Raw genomic sequence first — 25,037 nt, 5'->3', positions numbered from 1 at the left:
CATCGTACAAATACTTTGTAACAACATATTTTGTAGCAAATCGCTTTGTCTATAATTATGTCCATGTATTTTTTAACAGAAATCTAAAATAAAAAAAATAAGTAAAATGGTAAAAAAAAAGTATTTTGCTCAAGCCCGAAGGAAACAGCATGGCACTCCCACTAGAATGGTTGTCATTACTACTATCTAGCAGAAACTGTACAAATTAATCGTTATTTTTATTAATTTCAGTAATTTGCTACTCTTATAATTGTATTTTAATTGAAACTATTAAAATACAATTATAAGATATAATCTAGTACAAATAACTTAAACTTTTCTAAATCACCATATAAAGCTATATTAGTGTTTTGTTTATGGGGCAAATCATAATGATGTACATCGTACGAAACAGACCAAAACAAGCAAGCACTGCATACACGGACAAGTAGGAAAAGAAGTAATCAACAGGAAAAGATACCAAAATAGAAGAGCCAAGAGTTGACGTCATATAGTATCTACAGTAAAGCGGGAGGTAACTGAGACTAACGAGAATATTCTATTAACACCGATGAAAGCCAACAAAACAAGCGCGAGAGTGACGACATCTGAAACAAAGATGGAACACCCTGCGAAACGTATATTTCAGAAAAAAATCTAAATTATATGGAAATAAGTCCTTGGGCTCCAAAATCAATACAAACACTTCCAAACAAATTATATGAAGCCGTGAAGAAAGAGAAGAAGTGATTATCACATAAAGCATAATAAGTAAAATCTTAGAGCAGAAATAAAACTGCCGGTCCGGTATCGGTATGCCATTTAAAGACTTTACTACCTAGTCTGGGAAGCGGTAGATCAAAGAAAGAAACAAATAAAGAAATGAAAAAGTTAGAGCAAATAGAAAATAGACTGAGAGAAAAATATTTTAGAAAGGGATATTTATAACCTACCCAAGCGTGTCGCACCACCCACAAAACGAACCCGGAAAGAAAAAATAGGGACATACCGGACAAAAAAAAGAGACAGAGAATGCAGAGATGATGGGACGAATTAAAGCCACTAGCCCGGTCATTTTAGACAATTGAAATAAAGAAAATTCCGACAAAGCCAAATCTTCGTAGAGACCTTAGGTTTACCACAAGGAATAAAGTGTCAAAAGTCCCGATCAGTCCCATGTGAGCTTAGGGACTTATTCGGGGTCCAAGTTCAAATTTTAGGTTTTTTGGATTTTTCTCGAAAACGGTAAGTTTTATCGAAAAGTACCTCAGGAAATGTGTGCATACTATGTAGAACATGATTCTTACACGCGCAATATCTGGGAAATAGTGAGTCTTAGAGAAAAAATCATAGGGACCATTTTTATAGAGAATTTTAAGATCTACAACTTTGTTTTGAGGTACTTTTTCGATAAAACTAACCATTTTCGAGAAAAATCAAAAAAACCTAAAATTTTGACCTTGGGCCCCGAATAAGTCCCTAAGCTCACATGGGACTGATGGGGACTTTTGACACTTTATTCCTTGTGGTAAACCTAAGGTCTCTACGAAAATTTGGCTTTGTCGGAATTTTCTTTATTTGATCACTATTTTTATGTCTAAAATGACCGGGCTACACTGTAGACATGAAGAATACTGGTCTGATAATCGATAAACTAAGAAAGGCGAAGGACCAAAAACTTGAACACGAAACAACTTCTGAACGAGGTAACAGAACGAATAAAAATGGACAGCACTCTATCAGTAAAACGGACTAAAGACAAGGATCAGCTAAAACTTACAATGAGTTCTACAAGTGCACACAGATGAGAAGATAATGCACATGCTTTGATGGAAAGCCAAAGACGGCCACCTTCTCCATAAAATAGGTGATTCGAAAAAGAGAATTTAAATAAAATTTAGAAGAAAAGCTTGGAATCCACTTTTATATAATATTGTGCTCCAGGTTTCACCACAAGTTTGGTAGGTTTTTACGGAGGCAGGGAAATTTTATATTGAGTTGCAAAGGGAAAGGATATAAGTTGGGAGCAAAAATTGTTTGATAACACATACGGAAGCCTTAAACATTTTCACTAGTATTGCCATTGCGAAAATCTGTACTTCCTTTAGGGAATGTGACCTTTGACCTAAGTAAAGTGGTCCTTAACCGTATACGGCGCCATTTCGCGGACTTCCTGTGGCCCAGCGCACCGTGCGACAGCTAGTTCTATATAAAATTCATAATAAGACTTGTCTGGATACAAGTGGTTTTTATTTAACTGAATAAGTGTAATCTCAAAATACGCGCGCATCAGCTTATTAAGCTGCTAGTGTGTTTATATACATAATAATTCGTAAGAGATTTTAGGTTTAAAAATAGACAAAAATAGCAAGACAATCATTGGTTTATTTATCACCCAAACTATTAAACTAATGTTACAGCGGTATAGTACATTATTTACATTCATATTCACATTTAAAAACGCATAGTACGCAACATTTAAGAATTAAGATTTTCCATTAACCTCACCACAAAAGATATCCCACCAGATTCTCTCAAATACTCGCAGATTGTCGTACAGATACTACATTCAACGCTTTGTAAAATCACTATGTATGAACCAGAAACAAAATGACCTATACTTTTGAAAGCTTTTATAAAATATTGTTATGTTTATCAATAACTATATCTATTATTTATGGTACAGAGAATGCTACCATACAGACATATTCATGGTCAATTTGCGTTATGACTCTTAGGACTTGATTGCTCATAATCGGCAAGTTTTATCACTAAGATAATTTGTACATAGGTATATCTATAACTAATTCGCCATTTCTAAGTCTAAGATAAATTGCTATATAAAACAACAAATATAACTAATATTTATATCACCAGGTGTAGTTTTTGATTTTTAGCAAAACCAACCCGGCGTGTAAAAGAAAATATATATCTCATAAGTTTTATAGATGTAAAAATATAGTTTAGTATTGCAACACATTTTATAGTCCCAACTATTTACCCTTAGCCATCATACACTGAAATATTTTCCTTCCATAGGGTTCATATAGTAGAAGTTCTTCAAAGTCTATGGTAAAATGGCTTACTTTGTGAGTGGTAACCATACGGCGACAATTAAAAACAAAATACGAAATAATGGTACGTTTATGGTGATGGATTTTAAAAGACAAGTTGAAAATTTGTCGGTGGAATACTACAATCATAATCAAGCGAGAATACGTTTTCGAAAGTATTTCGATAACAAATGAAAGTTACAATGATCGTCGAACATCAAATTACCTCAAATGTTGTGCACCTTAACACAAATCGTGATAATTCAATGTAATGACAAATAAAAGTTATGGACATAAATGCAAAGAGGAATGTCATTATTTTGAGCAATTTTTTAGTGTCTTCACAGTTCACACATCATAGTCAGCTTTGTATGGTTAAATATGTAATTTTAGTCTACAATTTTTGACATCCATTCTTAGCTTTGATAGGAATCATTGACACACTAACACTCTTATGTATAAACCCCTACCTCAATGTTTTGAAACTTTATATGTGACAAAAAAAAAATATTTGAAGATTATGATATGTAGAGAGTCAAGAGTATTTTTTAATCCTACGCAGACGACATCGCAGAGAATCAGTTAGACCATAAAATTAAAACTTTAATAACATGAATATAAAAATTAACTAAATTTGTTAACACACACAAAAAGTTTGTTTAGAGTAACTTTGGAGATGTCTTCACGATCTGGAATAGAGAAAAAAAATATTACTTAAAGTGCATTTTTAAACTTTTGCAAGGCATCCAACATGCCTCATGTATTATAAACTGCTGGACCAAGGACGGGTTCAATTTCTCGAGACAATAATTATTTCGGTGTCATTGACTTTCTTATAAAATTCCAATGAAACAATATTCACTTATTTGTAACAAATTCTGCAATTATTACTAACAAAGTAAAAGTCAGTCTATTGTGCCGTTATATATCTTGAATTTATATGTATTTAATTTTCTACAATATTTTTTTAAATTATAATTTATTATTGATGTATATGTGTGACAAATTTGTAACGCCATATTTTTCTTTTCTATCAAAAATCTATTTAATTTAATAATTTGACAGAAAGAAACTAAAGAGTTATCGTTGTTGTTAGTTGTTTGTCCGCTATGGACTCCAAAAGTACTTAACCGATTTCAATCAAATTTGCATACCGTGTGCAGTTTGAACTAACTTAAAAGATAGGATAGCTTACATCTTCATTTATACCCGTAATATTATTTGATTGCAAATTATTTGTTTATTATTTGGCAGTCACAATTTTAACAGATGGCGCTGTGTTGAAAGTACCAATGTTTCACATAAGCTACAATTTAATGGCATAACCACCAAAAAAGCATGGTCCCCATTACTGGTGGTCTCCTACCGTTTCCCTTGAATAGTTTACTACTATGATATATAACAAAAACTTTAGCCACAGCAAAGCTTGGCCGAGTCTGCTAGTATAATATGTAATAAGGGGGTAAACGTCACATACCATTATGGTCATTAAAAGCATTTCGATTTGGTAAATTTTCATACAATTAACAGAAACACCAGATAGAAAGTTGGCTTTATTCAACTAAACATGATTCATTAGTATCGTTTTGGCCAATGTCTAACATGATTAATACTAATTCATTTTTATATAGGCGAAGCAGTCTTTATTACAGCAACAATCTATGATTTGATTAACTCTTAGATTCTCTTTGTTTCTTAAGGGAATTTTAAAAGAAGCTATCTTACATGATCTCAAGACTGCTATCACTATTTTTAGTAGCCTGTTCACCCTCGCTTGAGTTAGAGCCGCCGGACTCAGATCTTTGGCTTCGAGTCCTGTGCGGCTTCTTTTCTTCTGGCTCAACGGTTGATGCCTCTTCCGATTGGCGCTGCCACGCCGGGATGGATGGCGGTTCAGTTCTCTTCAGTGAAGGGAATTGGTTCCTGGAAATTTGGGAGAAAATTATAATAGATTGCTTTAAATTCGGATAACGTTCAAGGTTTAGTTTCACAATTAATAAAGAAAAACTAATTCTTTCCATTCGCATTATTCTTGTGGAACTCCAAATAGTTATTTTAATAATTATAAGTTAATGTAAGCGGCCGAAGAAACTTTCGTGAAGGTGGAAATTAAATCTACCAACTTAATACACAAACAGGAGTTGTGACAGTATTTGCCTTCGGCGTCTCATAGAATAAAAAATGACATTGATTTCTGTATAGAGGAATATGTGATTAACTTTCTGCACCTGACACAATATGTCGTTTTTATTAGTCTATTTAGAATAGTGTTGCCCAAATGCAAGACCAAGACGAGACTTAGGCCAGTCTTGGTATTGTCTTGCGTCAATACACCTGGTCTCGGTCTTGGTATTGGTATTGCGCTCTCAGTCTTGGTCTTGATCTTGCAGCAAGAGTCTCGCAAGTCTCGCAAGACTTGCAAATACCTATTTGCCTATTGCTATTTGTGGGGGCTTGCGGGCTAGCCTGGAGCATTCACCAATGTACAATGTTCATCAACCAATAATAGCAGGCAGGCTACAAGCATTGTGTTGAGATTAGCAGATTTCATTACAGTGTGCGTAGGTACATTTTTTAGGCAATTTGTCGTACTCGTGACTGGCGCGCTTTGCTACGTAGGTACTGTCGTTAAAGTATGTGTAAGTAAGAAACGATGTAGGTACCTACTACAACAAAATTGTATTCCTTAGAAAATAATCGTCGTACCTACACGACGATTATTTTTATTTATTTAGTAAATCATCTCTGAAGACAATAGTCGCTACTAGTAACTAGTAGGTACGATAGAAGTTGATAAACCGACACTGCAATTCTCGATGATTTTAAAACAAAATGCGTAAAGCAATATGACGTCGCTCATATTTGGAGCTTTTCCACGTTTCAAGTTTGTTAAAATCACCCACTTCCAATTTTGCAGTGCAATGTCCTTTAAAAAGGTATAATAGGTAATCTATATATATAAAAATGAAACCCGTTTTCCGTTGTCACGACATAACATGAAAACGGTTTGACCGATTTCTCTGATTTTTTTTTAATAATATACCTTGAAGTACGAAGATGGTTCTTACGGAGAAAAATTAAAATAAAATTGAGTGAATCAGTCTAAAAACAACACTTTTCTATATTCCCATACAAAATATTCGTAATAATACTTAAAAGTGAATTTGAACTTTAATATCATAGCATAAAGTTCAAGTGTTAGTGGAGAGGTTCCGGGAAGGTAAATTTTTATTTTTTGACATAATGTATTTGTTGTCTTATCAATTTTCTTTTTTTATCTTACTAGCTAGACCGGTGTCCCGAATAGCAGAATAAGTATTTTAAACAAATAAAAAATCGACTGGTAGGCGGTACGATGTTCGCCAGGCCAGCTAGTAATAATATAAACTAGGTATATTTTTATTACTTACAACAATTTTTATAAAATCTACCTACGACTACATTCTTCCTTGCGAGGACAACATAATCTATTTGCGTCCGTTCTGAGCACCCGGAAACTTATTTTATTCTTTAGAACATGGGCAGTGGCGGCGACCTTTGACATGAAAGCGACGGCGGCAACACAAAGTCTAGAAGCGGACTAAATTTTTACCTATGTTGGTGGGGTTGTCAATGTTGGCATTAGCACAGAAAAATAAAATTAAGTAAACACAACGTATATCCACTTTTTAATAACTAGGTATCCACGATAGAATATTTTTTCTACTAATTTCCTAAGGGTCGATTCGACCAAACTTCAATTTATACACGAGTAACTATACCAAGAATAATCTATTCCATGATTTTAATCTCGAGTAAATCCATAGTCGTTTGTCCACGTAATCGATAGTATAATTGCGCTAGGAATAACAATACGCGAATAGCAAGAAAATGGTGAACGAAAATAAAACTCGGCAAATAAATGTTGTTCTACAACGGGACAGTGTAAGAGCATACAACTCAACTCGATTTTGCCGTATTATAGTGTGAAAAAGTAGCTTTTAACAGGTGTCAAACGACAACAAAAAGTTTTTATTTCTTGTTTGTTTGAGGCTTTCGTCTAAAAAGGAACTTCTGTTGAGCCTAGTTGAATTTCATTCTAATATTATAGAAAATAAAAAATCTAAAAATAAATAAATAAATACTAAATTGTTTACACGTTTCATTATACAATGCCAGACTATTAATTTAGTGCGTTGCGTCGACTTGAAATTAAAACACAGAATACATATTTGTGAAATGACAGAAATCAGCTGATTGGACTGACTGACGCCATTAAATTATTCTAGGAATAGCTGTTATTCCGTGCGAAACGGCGGTATAGTTGCAATTCCCGAATAAGCCCACTATTCTTAGAATTTGTAGTTGGTAAAACGTAAAATTTATTTACTCTCGATTAACTGACGATTTATTCTAAGATTAAGATTTACTCTTGTTTGGTCGAATCGACCCTAAGTACTCAGTCTAAATATCTTTTACATAATTTTTGTTTTTCAATAATATGTTGTGTGTAATTGAATGGTAAACTCTAAATCTTACTAGAGAGCTTTTTTAAAATAAACTTATTGAAAGCACTGACATGGCATATACACTTTTCAATCTTGCTGCTCACATTTTAGTACCTAGGTATCACTCACCATCTATCATTTACCGATATTAACAATGATTATTTCGAAATCAAAATATTCGCAATTCAATAGATGCAATACCTACTTAGTTATTAATTATCATCTCGCCCGACAGCTTTTAACGCTGTAGTGTTCGAATTCAAGCCAGTGTGAGAATGTACTTAAATAAAAGAAACTCAGAGCATTCAATTTATACCTACCTACTGCTGGGACATCTTCAAGGTCATTTAATTTTATACTCCTATACCAACCCAACCAAAATAGGTAAAAATTTGTGTGCCTCTTTCCGTACTCTTTGTCGGCGAATGCGGCGCTCAGTGTCAAATGCTGTGTTACACTTGTTGCAAACCGCGGCGTTTTTGTCGGTAAATTATCAAATAAGTAGGTATTTAATACACCGACCGACCAACAGTTTATTCGCAGAACGTCACATTTCCCCAATCAACTTTGAACCTTAATTCTTTAGCGATAAACTTGAAAATCTGTTGAAGAAATTTGATAGATTGTAGTAGCTTGATGTGCTGGCGTCTGTACCATAGTATTGGCTGCCGTAGAAACTGTTACTAGACCTACTCGACTCGCTGTTAGTTTTAAATTTTGCTAAATAGAAGAATAATATAAACTTTGAAACATTAGTTTCACACCTACATGATGTTTATATAATTTTATTAGCTATAATTTTAAGCACATACCAACCTACGAGTACTAACGTTAGATCTGCACATTAGACATAAACAAGCATAACATATTATTATAGGTAGATACCTACAAGGTATGAACTTTGCTAGAAAGTTATTAGGGAACAGATTTGTGAGTATTAACACGCTACCTACTTAATAAATTGTTGAAATATAATAAGTACTTACCTACCTAATCAATACAATACGTTTCAGATTGCTTTCAGACGAGCGGCACGTTGCCAATTACAAATACAACTGCAGCCCTTAGTTTAGTGTTCTGATTTGTGATACCTACGGTTTTGATACTGGGGAACGTTTATCAAAATCGGGATTGAAACCAAATACCTACTTAATAACGCCCAAATCTCAGTTTGTCTTAACTGCAAGACGCAAGAGTCTTGCAGGCTTAAGTATTGTCTTGCTCAAGTCTTGCAGGGTTCAGTCTTGGTATTGGTCTTGCTATAATAAGGCGGTCTTGGTATTGGTCTTGGTCTTGCAAAAACGCAAGAACAAGACCAAGACTGCAAGACCAAGACCGATTTTGGGCAACACTAATTTAGAATTTAGATCTTAGACGAGATTGTTTCTTACGATGTTTTTATCACCATATTACCACACGGATACAGAAGATGCATAGCCGGGTTCCGAACGTGCTACGTCGAGATTGACAGTCGCAGGCCTAGCCACTGAGCTTATACTGGTCTAGTACAATGAAGTGGAATTAAAATCCGCAAACAACACGCATCATAATTTTCACTCCCCATTGGCATAAAAGTGTAGCTTAAAATAATGTAGTCAGTCAGTCTCAGTCAGTGCCATATGTTGAAAAATTATGAATGAATGAATCTCAATATGATTAGCTACGACTGTAATTTAGATCCTTACCTGCTCAACAAGATGCCCTTGACTGACGCAATATCATCTTTTAAATTATCGAGCTGTGACCGCATTGCATTCTGTTGTACGGTCGCCTGCATCTCACCCCGAAGTGAGGTGATACTCGCATTCATTATATCTAAAGATTTACGTAATTCATCTATACATTCCGACGTGGACTTACGCTTTGGTTGTTCTATGAATAGTAATTGTTTAATGCAGTTCTGAAATCAAAAATCTTCTATACTTGTATATTCTTAGCTATACTTACTATACCGCATGGTATAGCATTGAAGCTATCGACTAGAATTGAACAGTGAACTTTTTTCACTTATTAAGTAGATAACAATTGTTTAAAATATTCAGCAGGTCGAATATAAATCATATTTAAAATATTTCACGCGGGACGAAAAAGGTGACCTTCACACTTGTGATTTCTCACTATCAAAAGTTATCAGTCCATAGGCGAAAATGCAGATTCAGTAGTTTAAAAATTGATAAGATAAAATTAAAATCAATGTCATTAAAATAAGTAATAAATTTTTTGGAAAACTTATAGTAGGTTCTTTTGTCTACTTTCCTAAAAGAGTTTATAATATATTTGTATTAAACTGTTTGTTAATTTTTATAACTATTCGAAATAACGTCTATGATGTGCCACACACACAAAGCCATTTTATAAATTGTTTTTTTTAAAAAATTAATATAGAAACAGATATCTGACTGAAGCAGTTATCATTTGCGTCGGTCGTAGGTACATAGCACACTTAAAATTAAGGTCACGAATATAAATAAGTTTTGTGTGAGATCTCCAAACTATTATCGTGGCGATAACTTAAAGTAATATCTGCTGGCACAAATGACTTGATAGCATTAACTTGCATAGTCTTAAATACTTAATGGGCTTCTGTTTACGATTTCATATTAACATATATTACAGAATTGTGTCATTTATAAAATTTTACTAAGAAATATAAAAGAAAATTTATCTATATATATTTTATATTTATTTTTTAATACTCAGTTATGTATAATGCAATTAATTTAGTTTCACACATCATCACATCAACGCCTTTTTATGATACCTCTATTATATAACAGACCTTAGATATAAATTTTATTAATGGAATCAAGTACCAACCAATATTAAATAGAACGCTAGAAATTAAAACAAAATTCTCGTCGCGTCATATGAAAAATATTCTTAATTTTATTCAAATTAAACTTTCTTTTAACTTTATAAAATTACATATCATTATAAGAAGCATATAATAGTTGTATAATTTATGTAATCGTAGTTTAAATACATTATCCAATTATAATATATTTCACAAAATTTACATTCCTGTATCTTATCTATATGTGATGTTGTATTCAATAAATATATTTTTCAACTAACAGGCAAAGTATATTGGCAATTAGTTTACTAGATTTAAGGTACACAATTAGATTGGATTAAGAAAAAAGTGGCAGTATTGTGTGTATTTGTAAAAATTTAATTCAGACAAAACTGATACACTAAAAATAACTGCCATTATTTCAAACATATGAGAAAAAATCTTTTAAGTGTTTGTATAGAGTGTAGCAAAGTTAAATGGGTTTTTCACAAAATGCTAACGCTAACTAAGAAAGCTGCAGATTGGCTATGCTGTTAAATCAATAAGTTACATCAATATTCATATGTGCAGTTATCAGTAAAATGTATTATTGAATAACATTTCATATCATGGTAATTATAGGTTTAAAATTAATAAACAAATAAATCTGTTATATCATCACCTACTGTTAATGAACCAAAATGCAATGATAGTTACTTCATAGCATTATCAAGACTTTTTAGATAAGGATATTATAAATAAATTTAAATTTCATGTATTCAGATTAAGTAAATTAACTATGTTATTACTGTTGTATATTATGTTTTGTCTTTTAAAATTATTACCTATATACATATAATTACTAGATAGTTCTAAAACTTACATTTAATGAGGTAGATTCTTACCTTGTAAAACCAGTAGCATCCATAAGCAAATCCTCCATAAATAATTAATGGTAATATTTTTTCTTTAAACCAAGAATGTTGTGAATTTTGAAAAAAACGCAGCTCTGATGTAAAATTTGACATGTCTACTAAATCACCACAATTCTCTATAGCTCTCTTTATTTCCAAATCAGTTAGGCCCTTAGCTCGAAGAAAACGTTCTTTGCTTTCCATTGTGCATCTTTGTACATTTGGATTTGAGAGGAACTTTACAGCTGTTGTGACCTGAAACTAAAATATAGTTTAAATCTTCTTTGGGATATTAATAATTTAATAAGTTCTAGAGAATTTTATCCTTATAGTTTTGTAATAATAGATATGATTTAAAACTTGAAGTATTGCGTATAAGCAGTAACCTTAATAAAAAAATGTATATTATTCCTACTGTTATTGTTAAATATCTTGGTCAAGCCAAGTTACAGTATCTTCTCTAAATCATTAAATATAGTATAAAATCCATTTTTAGTTTTTGGGAAAATAAACATGTATTTACAAAATAAACGTTCGTACAAATAAGAAATGAAATACAGGCAAATATACAATTGAAAATTAAGTACAGAGGTCAAATCATTACAATAGAAAAAAGAGTTTCAGTAATTAATTAATTCGTCTATCAAAATCAAGAAAAATAAAAACCCTAAAAACAAAATACTAGGATAAAAGGCACTAACCAAATTCTCCCGAATTTCACTTCCACCACTCGCCAATACTTCCGAAGTCATTATAAAGAAATTACCCAATAGATAATTCCAAAATGAAGCTAATTTGAATATTGATACAATTAATTATCACTCGAGGACCGTATAACAAGTAGGTAAGATTTTGGTTGAAAAAAGCAATGGCAACTTATTAACTTATCAAAAAAGGTTGAACAAACCTATTACCGATTTAAAACTAAATAATTAAAATATTAGAGTTTGCCTTGACAAGGAAGAGTAACGTTTTAAAAATGTGGAAAAATATTATAAATTTTAATTGTTTCAATTCAATTCTGTGATTGTTGTCTGTCGATCGTCTGTCAGTTAAGTGTTAACAGTTTTCAACAGCTGTCAGTCCAACTCGCAATTGTCTACGCATCGTGGTCAGTGATGCTTGGTTCTGAGATTTTTTTCTAATGTGAGCAGTTTTAACACCATGGGGAGGCAATTTAATGTAAACCAACCAAAACTGTCAAACGAAAAAAGGTTATAAAAAAATCATTTGATGAATCAAAACACGCGTAGATTTCTCAAAATGATGTTGCTGATAGTTTTGTTTTATTTTTTATTTTTAATATTGTAAAAAAAACATGTAGAATAACAGAAATATAATACAACAGAAAATTTATGTGAATATCTGTAGTTTTTGCCAACTTGACATAGTAATTTTATATTAACATAGTTAATTAAAGAATGCTTTGGCGTTTCCAATTTTACGGGGAAAATTAAGGAGAAATCCCTCACGATTACCTGGCTATGTTCGTTCTTAGTCTGGGGTATTTCTAACCATTATTAATCCATCTGTGGTTTAAAGTTTATACTAAAATGTCACAAACAGAGGTATAGTGCTTTTCATGAAAGAAGTCCCGCGGTGATTTTTGGAACTAAATTTGACAGGTCGGCAACGTTGTCATTCGTCGATGTTATCAAGTTCGTTTCAGACGTTTGTTGTGGTAGATTTTAGTGAATTTTTAAATAGCTTAATGCATTTTAAAGATTGATTACAATGCCAAAAGTTGTAAAAAGTTCGGCTCGAGAAATGATATTAAAGGTGAAAGAGTTCTGTGAAGCGGAACATAAGAATCAAGGCGTTTTAATACCACTAAACGATGTTCGGAAGAGAGTTGCCGCCATAACAGGTACTTTTTAGAGTTGCCATTTAGTAATTTTTTGCTGTATTGATGGGACTTTTTTGATATAAATTCGTTTTTGCGACAAAATTGAATAAATACATAACTTATGAAACTAGGTAACTGAAATTAAAACATATATTACATATTATATAAGCATTATAAACTTAAAGTTACTATTATTTTTAATTGTTCATAATTTAATTGCAGGTGTGTCATATAAAACTGTAACAAGAATTACAAACGAAGGTATAACAGCGGCGTGTACTTCGAAAAAAATTGTAACCCAACAATTATGCAATAAAACTATGAATAAAAAATTGTATTGCTTTTCTTTACCCTATTTTCTCATCTTTTCCCTGTAAGTAGGTAGAACACCGCTAATATAAGTAAATAAAAATATACTTTTTACATAACAGAAATATTGTTTTATCGAAGTATGCAGAAAATAATATTATTTGATAAATTACATCTGCTAAATGTAAATAAATTAGGTAAATTTTTTACTCATAAATGGCAACATTACGTCATGCGATTGCAGCGCCGCGTCTAGGGGACTTCTTTCATGAAAAGGACTATAGTCTGTTACTTTACCTCTACTTGATCTGTGCCAAAACAACTAGAGTACAGTAAAAAATATTAGAAAAGTTAAACTTAAATTTTCGAGCCCTTTCACTTGATTTTTCTGTAATGTTTGTTTTTGTTTAATGTAAGAGAAGATGGGTGATCTTGAAAATGCAACTGAGGCTGCATCTCTTGCTGTTCAATTTGATCAAGCTAGTCAGCCTGATAAAGCAGTAGAATGTTATCGAACCGCTGCGAGGCTGCTAGACCGAATTTGTGCTCAAGTGCCACCTTCACAACAATCCGATATTCGGACTAAAGTTAAAGAGTATCTGGAAAGAGCGACATTCTTACAAGAACAGAAAAGTATGTTATGTTATAAAGTTTCAAATAGCTTTATCACTCTATATCTCTATCTATTCGTATATATACTTAGTTCTGACTCATCAAATTTCCAAGAAATACTTTGTTATATGTACATTGTGATATTTGTGAAGATATGTTTATTATAAGCATAAACCCATTTGTTATAAGATGTCCAGTGCAAAGCCTTAGTATAAATTTAAAAAGCTTCTAATTTTAAATTTTATCAGTGGATTCAATGTATAATGAAAACATCCAGTTTCGGGAATTCACAATAGAGTAAAATGATAATTGTATAAACAAGCAAAATTGCCACCAGCATATTTTGTAGTTTATTAAATTGTTTTTATCTAGTCATACCTTTTACCTATAGTAGTATCTTAAAGTAGTTTACACCTAAACAATTAAATATCAACTTAGAATATTATAGCATTTATAGCTATCATGTCATGTCTATAAATTTATTCCTTTCAGATAAAGCACAACAAGCAGAAAGTGTTCGTGATTTAGAAAAATGCTACTTCTTAATGCAGCAAGCCCTTGATGCTGATGAAGCGAATTTAAAAGATCTAGCATTGCAATTGTACATGCAAGCTGTGGAATTAGCTGTCTCAGTTGTTAGTTTTTACTAAATTTGATCAAAAGTATATTGTTAAGAGAGGCTTATACTTGTCTGTTTAGAATTTTGATGAAAAGTATTTTGCATTCTATCACAAGGTCTTATATGTATAAACATCAGTACAATAAATTAAAAAAAAAAACTTAATTCCACATTTATTAGATTAGTAAATAGCAGATTTAAATTTTAAAGATGTCTAAATTTTTAATCCATTTATTTAATTCATTTCATTTAATTAATTCTTACTTATAATTCTGTTCTAAGACTCTGCATTTTGATACATTCAGAAAACAAGTGATCCTGATATTAATACCAAAATCAAGGGATTTGCAAAACAAGCTTTGGATAGAGCTGAAGAAATTAAAGGGATTAAAAAATTTACTTCTTTATCCATTAATGAAACCAAAAGACCAGGTAATATATTGTTTTATGTTCTATGTCAGTTCCAGTCACTTTATTTAAAAAACAATATTTTTAAATGGTATTTAGTATCTCCAGAATAGTTATTTTACTATCTCCCTTTCTGCATATATTATTATACATTATTCCTTATTTTACATATAATTACAGTTGTATCCCCAAGCAAAGCTCAACTGCAAAGAGAACAGAGTGTGCATCTTAAAGTCAGTGGGAAGCAAATTTACAGTGAGGAAGAAAAAGAAGTATTACGTCAAACGTCTAATATAAATAACAATTGCTTTCTACCATTTATGGATGTTGATTTATCAGAGAAGTTCCAATATGCAATACCCTTTGAAGATCGTGCAAGTGAATTAAGGTTATCGTCAAAGCAGGCAAAAGAATTTGACACTTGGGTTCGGCCCCATGAAGTTTCAAGTGATCCAAAGTTGATAGTGGGCGATCATGTTGACTGTTTTAGTATTAAGCAAACTGTAAGTATTCTTTTGTAATGATTATCTATAAACTTTGTTGGTATTAAAGCTTGTTCAAGTTTTTAAAGACACCCTTACATATAGCCACCACAAATATAAATTTTATACTTATAAAAAGTTAAAGTTAGTAAAGTAGATAGTGTAACCCAATTTTGCCAAAATCTTTAGTAGATACCACTCTGAGAGGAAAAATTGAAATAATTCTGTACTCTTAAATATGGCAATTGGGTTGGCAATGTTGTTGAAATCCTAAAAGTTAATATTTTTTTAGATAGTGTCAGACTGTTCATTTGTAGCGTCGTTAGCAGTAAGTGCACTCTACGAAAAGAGATTTAAAAAGAAAATTATAACATCCATAATTTACCCAAAGAATAAAAACAAAGTACCAGTCTATAATCCATTTGGAAAATACATGGTTAAGTTGCACCTGAATGGTGTGCGAAGAAAGGTATGTCTAGTCTAATATCGTGAAATACGAAATATAAACGCTAATAAATAAATCCCTAGCCGTATTTATCTGATATTATAAAAAAAAATTGATTTCTCTATCAATTTTTTTATGTGAACTCACATTCCAATTTTAAATTATCTGTCGTTCTGCTTGTAATTCTCTTCCGTTGTTCGCGGTTTGGCGCCATTTATTTATTTTGTTCTTAATGTCTTGAGAATATTTTATTTCTTTATCATTTAACCACTAGATAGCATCTCATCATCATCTCCGTCAGTGACTAAGCTAATAACGGCTAATTCTTTGTAGTATGTCATATGTGTTATGTGAGTGTTGGTAATTTTTTATAATGTGAATTTTTGAAGCAAGACAAAGGACACCATAAAATTATAAATTTTGTTACAGCCATGATTTATATGAATTACTTAAAAAATATAAAATTTCAGATTATTATAGACGATCGTCTCCCTTACAGTAAATATGGAAGAATTCTATGTTCATACTCAAGTAACAAGAATGAATTTTGGGTATCAATGCTTGAGAAGGCTTATATGAAAGTTATGGGCGGGTATGATTTTCCTGGATCAAATAGTGTAAGTTTTTTTAAGGAATATTATAGAAAAAAAAAAATACAGCACTACACAAATTTATCAAAATGAATGCTTGTTCTCGTATTGTGAAAAGGGTTACACACAATTAATAATCAATATAAATCAACGCAGGCACAGAAGACAGATAACCTTGTCTATTAAGAAAAAGATCGCGAAACAAATACAGAATACAGAAATCTATGGTCAGCTTGAGTTTGTAGCCTTTGCCTACAGATTTTCAGAGATATATTAATTAATAATAATTAATTTATGTACCATGCCTGTATCATCATATAGCTGGAGAGCTAGTGAACCCTGGGAGTAACGGTCTCCCTGTAAGGTTAGAAATTTGTATACTTACGATTTATGACATGCTAAGAGCAATAGCCATGACCTGGCAGGCGTCAGCCCTGCACGTCATCAGCCCCTTTATTTTTTGGACTGTTAAGTAAATTGAGTTTCAAAACTTGTTTCTGTAAATTTGAAAATTTAATAGGATAAAGTTTATTTATTGTATATCTTAAAAAAAAATTGACAGGCGATTACAATAAGCAGAAGTATATGACAGATCAATTAGAAAACGTACAGTTGATGAGGTAAAATAAACTTTATCCTGTATACTTAAAATTTTTATATGTTTCCAAGTAAACGTCTCAGAGTAAATATGTACAATGCCAGGCGGTTTTGAACAGCATAAGACCTTGACAGGCGTCAGGCGTTAAGGGCGTGCGAGTGAGAGGTGTTGCGTGAATGCCTATAGTGCGAGTGAGACCGTTTATCTAATACGAAGGGACGTATACTTGCTCTCGAGCAACAATGTACAGAGAAGAATTTCGTCAGTTGTGCCAATGATTTTTACTTGTGAAGATGCTTTGAGCTATAACATTTCTTATGTTGAGTGATTTCGAATTTTTAAATTAAATATTATTATCAATTGTGCAGTGATATTGTGTATTGTTGTACTTAATATTAACATTTCAATAAATAGTGTGCAAGATGAAATTGGAACACGTGGTTTGTGTGATTTGTAACGAAGACACTGACGAAAAAACTGTACGATTTACAGAGACTACGTTGAATAAAAGTAAATCAAAGTAGTAAGCTATGATTCATCGAATTTACCACCCTGCAAACGTGAACTACATCAACAATTATTGAGAACTGCCTACATTACAAATATATGGCGAAATTGTAATTTAAAAGAACCAACAATTCTTACACCTGAAAATAACGATTGGAACTTAATTGATAGTCGTTACGAATTTAATTGGTTTGAGGGGAATACGGTTCCATCTTCTATATACGACATACTTTTACAAGGACCTGCTGATACTGCCACAGCACAATCGACTGAAACTGAAGAATGCATTTCAGGTAACATACAACTATTTTATTCCGTAACGTAATACGCAGTCCTATGTAATTGAGCTTGATATTTAATTCTTAACAACCTTATTGATTCATTAAAATATTTTTTTTTTACTATTTTCAGATGAGGAAAACATTGTTAAAGAATCAGATGATGATGAAAACAGTGATAGCGAAATTTCGGATGATGCTGAAGAAAATGAATGTTAAAAATAATGTAGATTGCATAAAACCCAATAAAATACATTGCATTTACTGTATGCGTTCATGTAACATTTCTTATTTGCACGCCCTTAGCAGCTGTCCCCTCGCCTGTCAAGGTCTTATGCTGTTCAAAACCGCCTGGCATTGTACATATTTACTCTGAGACGTTTACTTGGAAACATATAAAAATTTTAAGTATACAGGATAAAGTTTATTTTACCTCATCAACTGTACGTTTTCTAATTGATCTGTCATATACTTCTGCTTATTGTAATCGCCTGTCAATTTTTTTTTAAGATATACAATAAATAAACTTTATCCTATTAAATTTTCAAATTTACAGAAACAAGTTTTGAAACTCAATTTACTTAACAGTCCAAAAAATAAAGGGGCTGATGACGTGCAGGGCTGACGCCTGCCAGGTCATGGCTATTGCTCTTAGCATGTCATAAATCGTAAGTATACAAATTTCTAACCTTACAGGGAGACCGTTACTCCCAGGGTTCACTACCTCTTGGACTAATAGTGTTTTATATGATTCTATTTTCATATAATCAAAAGGGAGTGAAACTTAAAATCGTTGCAAAAGTAGAAAGCTTTGCATGTTTCATTTTGTTTGTATTTTTCTCTAGAACATAGACCTTCATGCCTTAACCGGCTGGATACCCGAACGGTGTGCTATACGCAACAGTGAGGCAGATTTCAACGCGGAGGGGCTGTATGAAAAACTGCGCACGCGTCTAGAGTGCGGTGACGTGCTTGTGACAGTCGCAACCGGATCGCTAGACGACGCGGAAGCGGAACGCACAGGCCTGGTTGCTACACACGCGTACGCAGTACTCGACGTACGACTTGTTAATGTAAGTCCGTTAATTTTTTTTTTTTGATCGTCTGTGTATTAATGTTATCTATCATTCAAATCTAAATGTCATTTTTTTATATAGTTAACGCACTGTATACTTCTGAACGTTAATAAAATAATAAAATGCTTCTAAATTTATATCTACTGCCAGTTCGAAGAACAGATGAGAAGGGCAAGGAAATCTCTTTCATTACAAAGGATTACAGTTTTTTGAAAAAGTCATTTAATATTTTAATTAAATACTCATAGGCTTGGTTAGAATGGGATAAAAGTTAGATTTTGATGTTGTACTCGATAAACGTAGTGTTGCTTCTAGCGGATTATGCCGTGATAAATTTTATCAGAGCGTAATTTTTCTCTATATGTAATAATAATAAGAAAAATCGGGAAATAAAGTAGCAAGCTTTTGCAACTTTCAACCCTTAAGTCATATTTATCAGTATTTCCTTGTCCAGGGTATCCAACTCTTAAAACTAAAAAATCCCTGGTCACATCTTCGGTGGAGAGGGAACTATAGTGAGCTGGATACAGCCCACTGGACACCAAGTCTTAAGGCCCAATTGAACTATGACCCAGACAGTGCAGCTCAGTACGACAATGGCGTGTTTTGGATAGACTATGCTAGTATACTGAAGTTTTTCGATGTATTTTACTTGAATTGGAACCCAGAGCTGTTTCAATACACGTATTGTATACATCAGTGAGTAAACTTTTCGTATTAAACATAGAATTTTTTTTGCTTAAGCTTATTCAGATTATTCCTAAAAATGTGTATTTAAGAATTAAGGAAAAAAAAATATGTTGCTTTGATCATTTTATTTCAAATTCAAGTAGGTGATCGAGGCCGTTTTACATTTGAGACATGTCGGTTTCGTCTCGATGTTTTCATTCACTGTACGAGTGAGTTTAAGATGCGCATAAAGGTAGAAATTCCATTCCAAAGCCGGGGATCGAACCTACGATCTCAGGGATGAGGGTCGCACGCTGAAGTTACTAGGCCTTCAAAAAGACATGTTTTACCTAAAAAACTATCACAATTTTATTTGATACACTTCTGACTACAGTTACCTTTACAAGTAAATTGGTACCTTAACATAGATGTACAAATAGGGATGCCTTAGTTAAAGGTTTAATTATATAAAAATTAAATTAAATTATGTACGTTGTTTTGACGGCTCATTGGTCTAGTGGTTAGTACCCCTGACTGCGAATCCATGGGTCCCGGGTTTGATCACCGGCTGAGACAAACATCGATGTGATGAGCATTTGGTGTTGTGCTTAGGTCTTGGGTGTTTAAATATGTATTTATATGTATATCTATCTATATATGTATGTATATCCGTTACCTAGTACCCATAACACAAGCTTCAACAGCTTAGCATGGGACTAGGTCAATTGGTGTGAATTGTCCTTTAAAAAAATATATTTTTGTATGAAGTAATTAAAGAATTATCATAAATAACCCAAATATTGTTTATAGGAAATGGGATGCGGGCAATGGTCCCGTTAGAGATGCATACAATGTAGGCGAGAATCCACAATTTTCTCTCCACGTACAAGGACGTGGCGCGGTTTGGCTGCTCCTAACACGACATATCACCCAAATCGAAGACTTTAGTAACAATAAAGAGTATATCACCCTACTCGTGTATAAAAATGGTCAGCGGGTGTACTATCCATGTAAGTTATTTTTATTTAATTTATTGTATAAGTCAAAATCATTTATTCATATAGGTAACACAGTGTACACTTATGAACGTCAAAAAGCAATATATGAAATGATTCTGTTACTTTACTGCCAGTTTTCAAATCAAGGGCGTAGAACGGAAGAGAAGAACTGGCAATAAACTCTCCGCTTCTCTTTTTAATCGCCTAGTTTTTTTTATACAACGTTTGTAAGGACCTGCATCACACCATGTTCAACATCATCAGTATCAATTATCATATTAGAATTCAAGTACGACGAGTCACCACAAGTAGCACCCGTTCACGAGTATGACGCATGGCCACCCATCGGCCCCCTCGCCATATTTTAGGGAGAGAGACAACCCGACGCATAGACGCCGCCACACATATATAATCTGAAATAGAAAAGAAGTTGGTGTGGTTGGAACACAAACTGGACACCGTTTTTTTGTTCAACAGATTTAAATAATTAACTTATATACTAAAACCAATGACATACACATCATAACATTAAAACCATTAAATTGCGCGTAAAACGTCACAAACCAATTGAACGTTGACGCTCCATAGATAGCCGATGCAAGAAACGTGTTCCTGCCGATAATTCTCATTCGAATACAGGATGTATTCCTATACTCGAATAAGAATTTAATGAAAATGATGTCTGGTTTACATAGATTTTGTTATGCATAATTTATTATTGTTTGATTTGTGTAATATCTTTTTAAATTTAATTTAATATTATTTCTTGTTATATTTACGTATACTAAAAGTAATGCCGATATATTTTGTATTAAATTACCGGCTAATAACTAACAAATTGAAAACTAACTGAAACGCTGTAAAATAAACATTTTTTCAGACGACCCGCCGCCTTACATTGACGGTATACGTATCAACAGCCCTCACTATCTCTGCAAGATAATAACCACAGACACAAATACGGACAGATTCACACTAGTCGTATCACAGTATGAGAAAACGCGTACGATCTTTTATACGCTACGAGCGTACGCGACCTGTCCATTCTCAATGAGCAAGATTGAACCTTATCCATATAAGAAAACGGTAAGTTATTGTTCATGTTCCTTTTACAACACCTCATTAAATTAAATATTTTTACCTAATTTTATAATTTAATAACATTAAATACAATTTAGGAAAGCCGTGATTAATGTTACGTATTGAAAGTAATATGTCTATAATCAGAATAAGACAAAACAAATTTATAAGATTTTTTTTTCATACTTAAATCGCAATGGTTTTAGCGTTTGAAATAAACTTATTCATAAATAAAGTGTTGCTGCTTGTTTAAATGATAGTACTCTTTCTTCTCTTTTCATCACACTGTAAAAACAAATGGACAGAAAGAGACGTATATATTAATGATTTAGATAGACAGATATTACTTCTTTCTACTAAAACACTTGTAACATTAAAGTGACATTTTATCCTTTTCAGATAAGGGGAGAATGGTCGGGTCGCTCTGCCGGAGGTTGTGAAAACCATCCAAGCACATATCCAAATAACCCCAAATTCATAGTAACAATACCCGAGTCAAGGGTGCCTTGCAATCTCGTAGCGGAACTGAAGGGTCCCAAGCAGTATCAAATGGGGGTGGATGCTCGAGTGGAGTCGTTGGATGATCCCAGTGTAACGGCTCCGTTTTTAAAAGAGTCTTCAGGAGCATTTAGGTGAGTTTTTTTTAATATTAAATATATATATATATGTATATATATAATATTAATTATAAAATATGATTTTTATTTGTGACATTGCAGGAACTGACACGAAATAACACTTAAAGAAAAAACTTTTTAACCGGATTGAAGTTATGTATTATTATAAATTTACAACTATTTAAAATTATGTTAAATAGTTGTAAATTTATAATAATACATAACTTCAATCCGGTTAAAAAGTTTTTTTCTTTAAATGTGTAAAGGTTATGTAAATCAAAGACAATACGAAATAACACTTACAATAGAACTGTACTTTTAATAATACTTTATTGATAGATGAGTTTTGATTTTGTGCCATGGTCTATAATTAAAAAAAAAAAATAACGCTTCTTGCTACGGAGTATACTAATGTAGTTTTATGTTTTTGTTCTTAAAAGTAATTTAAGCGAGTCAGCTTATGAAGGTTGAACTAAGGCTCGTATTTTGGAACGTCAATCAAACTTAAATCTAGTTTCAAGAGCTGTAAAGTCATTTTCTCTGTATGGCGATGGACATATTTGACAGCGCTCAAGACGTGATTGTGACTTGAGATACGAATTATAATATGAACCTAGGGGTTATGGCTACTCGTTTTATAAAATTAATTTTAACTCAATATCGCATTTTAAATTATTTATTTAGTATTGTCTTTGATTGACATAACCTTTACACATTTGACGAAAAAACTTTTTACCGGATTAAAGTTATGTATTATAATAAATTTACAATTATTTAACATAATTTTAAATTTATCCGACGTTTCGCGTGCTTTACAGCGTGCGTGTCACTTTAATCCGGTACAAAGTTTTTTCTTTATTTATTTATTAAAATCATGTTCGACGATTGTGCAAATTGTGTAATATTTCTTCAATTTACAAATAAAAAAACTATTTTGATTTTGCAACTCATTCTACAGGTCAGGTTTCGTAGTTCTGCAGCTTCGCAATCTCCCCGCCGGTCGGTATATCCTAACTGTCTCGACTTTCTATCCGGGTGAACAAGGTCCTTTTTTCCTTGAGCTCAAGTCCACGTGCGAGGTTTCCTGCGAACATCGACACTAGCAGGGCTACAGGAAAGAAAATCTTTGCCTTTTGAGGGGGTTTACGAATGCAGAAATCTTTTGAACATTTCTGAAGAAGTTTCCTTGAAGAACTGAAATTAATTGAATATGCACTTTAATAGATTTGAACATTTAATGATCACATTTGAATAATTATATGTATTTAAAAAGATAATACGTATTTTAAGTGTGTGACATCTTGTAATATGTATGTATAACAATAAAGAGAAACAAATAAAAATATTTTACTTCAAATTTCATTACTGGAAAAGAGTCAAGACGGAAGTCATCACGTTTTACATTTTTCTAAGTCTATAGTTCGCTTTCGATTCTTAATTTTTTTACACGCTTTATATTAGCTTCACCTGTATGTATGTAACCGACTCCTTCGGATTCGATTTTGACCCACTTTTAACGGACAGATTTAATTCAAACCTGTCCGTTAAAAGTGGGCAACCATCTTTTGCGTACCTATCAAAGATAGATGACAATGCAATAATCCGAAAAAAAAAATGAAAAAAATTTAAATAAAAAATAAATAATAGTTTAAAAAAACTAAAAAACACGCTTTTAAAGTACATCAAACTAAAAAGTGAAAAATAATTCCTAATTTAGGCTGAAAATGGTAATGAACAAAAAATACTGGTATTATTGTGAAAAAGCGTAGGTTGCTCTATAGACGAAAAATATGGCACAGAGAATTATTTTTCACTTTTTAGTTTGATGTGCTTTAAAAGCGTGTTTTTTAGTTTTTTTAAACAATTATTTTATTTTTTAACAGAAAATTAAGACGAGTATTATTACGTCATCAGAACGTATTTCTTATATGGCTGTGTATGTGTTTCTTGCATTGATGTAACTGATTATTACGTGGTATTAAAACGGATGAGCCTGGTGGTGTTAAAAACCGGTGTTCGATTATCTTCGTGACTATATGAACCGCTAAAAATTATTTTATTAACTTAATGACACCTATTTGATAGAATCTCTTTGGTGTATTTTAGAGGATTAGAATATTTATGCGCACATTAAATATTTAACGTTTATAATGACTAATTGGTGCTACATTGCTTCCTTATGTTAGAGGCTTCGTGGTTAATCTTAAATAACTTCATTAACAAATAAGAAACCAGATTAAAATATGATTTACAGAAATTGATATAAGTTATTTGAGATTAGCCGAAATTGCACTGTGATACTGTCTAGATATAAAGTATAGATTCTCTAATAAATGTAAGATTATAATCAACTATTGTAGCAGAATTATATTTTATCATGTTAATAAATATTATTAAAAATATTTTTCCTTTTTTTAAACAACCAAGTATATATGCGAGTAATTTGCAGAAACCAGAACTAGCAATTATAGCTTTTGCCTCGTCAATGAAAGCCTTGCCAGAAATCAAGACTTAGCTACAAAATTATCATACCTTTTTTTATCAAAGCTTAATAATATTATTTAATTAAATTTAATACGTTACTTTATAAAAGTTTGAGTTTAGTTTACTTTTTAAAAGTTTAAGTTTTGAGAGTTATTCAATTCTTAACGTTCCTAAAAAAAATATTGCTAAGTAAAACCAGTTGTATTTACATTC

General features: G+C 32.2%; 2 protein-coding genes and 1 long non-coding RNA gene across 5 annotated transcripts; 2 read left to right on the top strand and 1 right to left on the bottom strand.

The window, feature by feature from the left end:
• Positions 1 to 2,344: 2,344 nt before the first annotated feature.
• On the bottom strand, positions 2,345 to 12,272 carry LOC125048951 (peroxisomal membrane protein PEX14). Of its 2 annotated transcripts, none has more exons than XM_047647928.1 (5): positions 11,908 to 12,272; positions 11,198 to 11,467; positions 9,205 to 9,419; positions 4,758 to 4,955; positions 2,345 to 3,721 (listed from the first exon to the last, which is right to left on the bottom strand). In XM_047647928.1, exons 1-5 carry the CDS (start codon positions 11,956 to 11,958, stop codon positions 3,715 to 3,717), a joined length of 741 nt encoding a protein of 246 aa, XP_047503884.1. In that variant the 5' UTR covers positions 11,959 to 12,272; the 3' UTR covers positions 2,345 to 3,714. The 2 variants fall into 2 exon arrangements, with proteins under 2 accessions (XP_047503884.1, XP_047503885.1); XM_047647929.1 differs by having other exon boundaries at positions 11,198 to 11,461; positions 11,908 to 12,271.
• Positions 12,273 to 13,664: 1,392 nt separating this feature from the next.
• On the top strand, positions 13,665 to 23,713 carry LOC125048869 (calpain-7-like). 2 transcript variants are annotated; one of them, XM_047647822.1, is made up of 12 exons: positions 13,665 to 13,994; positions 14,466 to 14,608; positions 14,898 to 15,024; positions 15,181 to 15,503; positions 15,775 to 15,951; positions 16,398 to 16,544; positions 18,746 to 18,973; positions 19,431 to 19,675; positions 20,456 to 20,655; positions 21,524 to 21,729; positions 22,123 to 22,355; positions 23,299 to 23,713. In XM_047647822.1, the coding sequence occupies exons 1-12, from the start codon at positions 13,784 to 13,786 to the stop codon at positions 23,441 to 23,443; spliced, it is 2,385 nt and encodes a 794-aa protein (XP_047503778.1). In that variant the 5' UTR covers positions 13,665 to 13,783; the 3' UTR covers positions 23,444 to 23,713. The 2 variants fall into 2 exon arrangements, with proteins under 2 accessions (XP_047503778.1, XP_047503779.1); XM_047647823.1 differs by lacking the exon at positions 13,665 to 13,994 and adding an exon at positions 14,113 to 14,182.
• On the top strand, positions 17,189 to 18,169 carry LOC125048870. Its single transcript, XR_007116892.1, has 2 exons — positions 17,189 to 17,915; positions 18,034 to 18,169. It is a non-coding gene; the product is annotated as an uncharacterized LOC125048870 (long non-coding RNA).
• Positions 23,714 to 25,037: the final 1,324 nt, after the last annotated feature.

Source organism: Pieris napi, chromosome 4, assembly GCF_905475465.1.
Source record: "Pieris napi chromosome 4, ilPieNapi1.2, whole genome shotgun sequence".
NCBI classification, from domain to species: Eukaryota; Metazoa; Arthropoda; class Insecta; order Lepidoptera; family Pieridae; genus Pieris; species Pieris napi.
The sequence above is the reverse complement of the archived record's forward strand: the minus strand, read 5'-3'. Positions and strand labels throughout refer to the sequence as shown.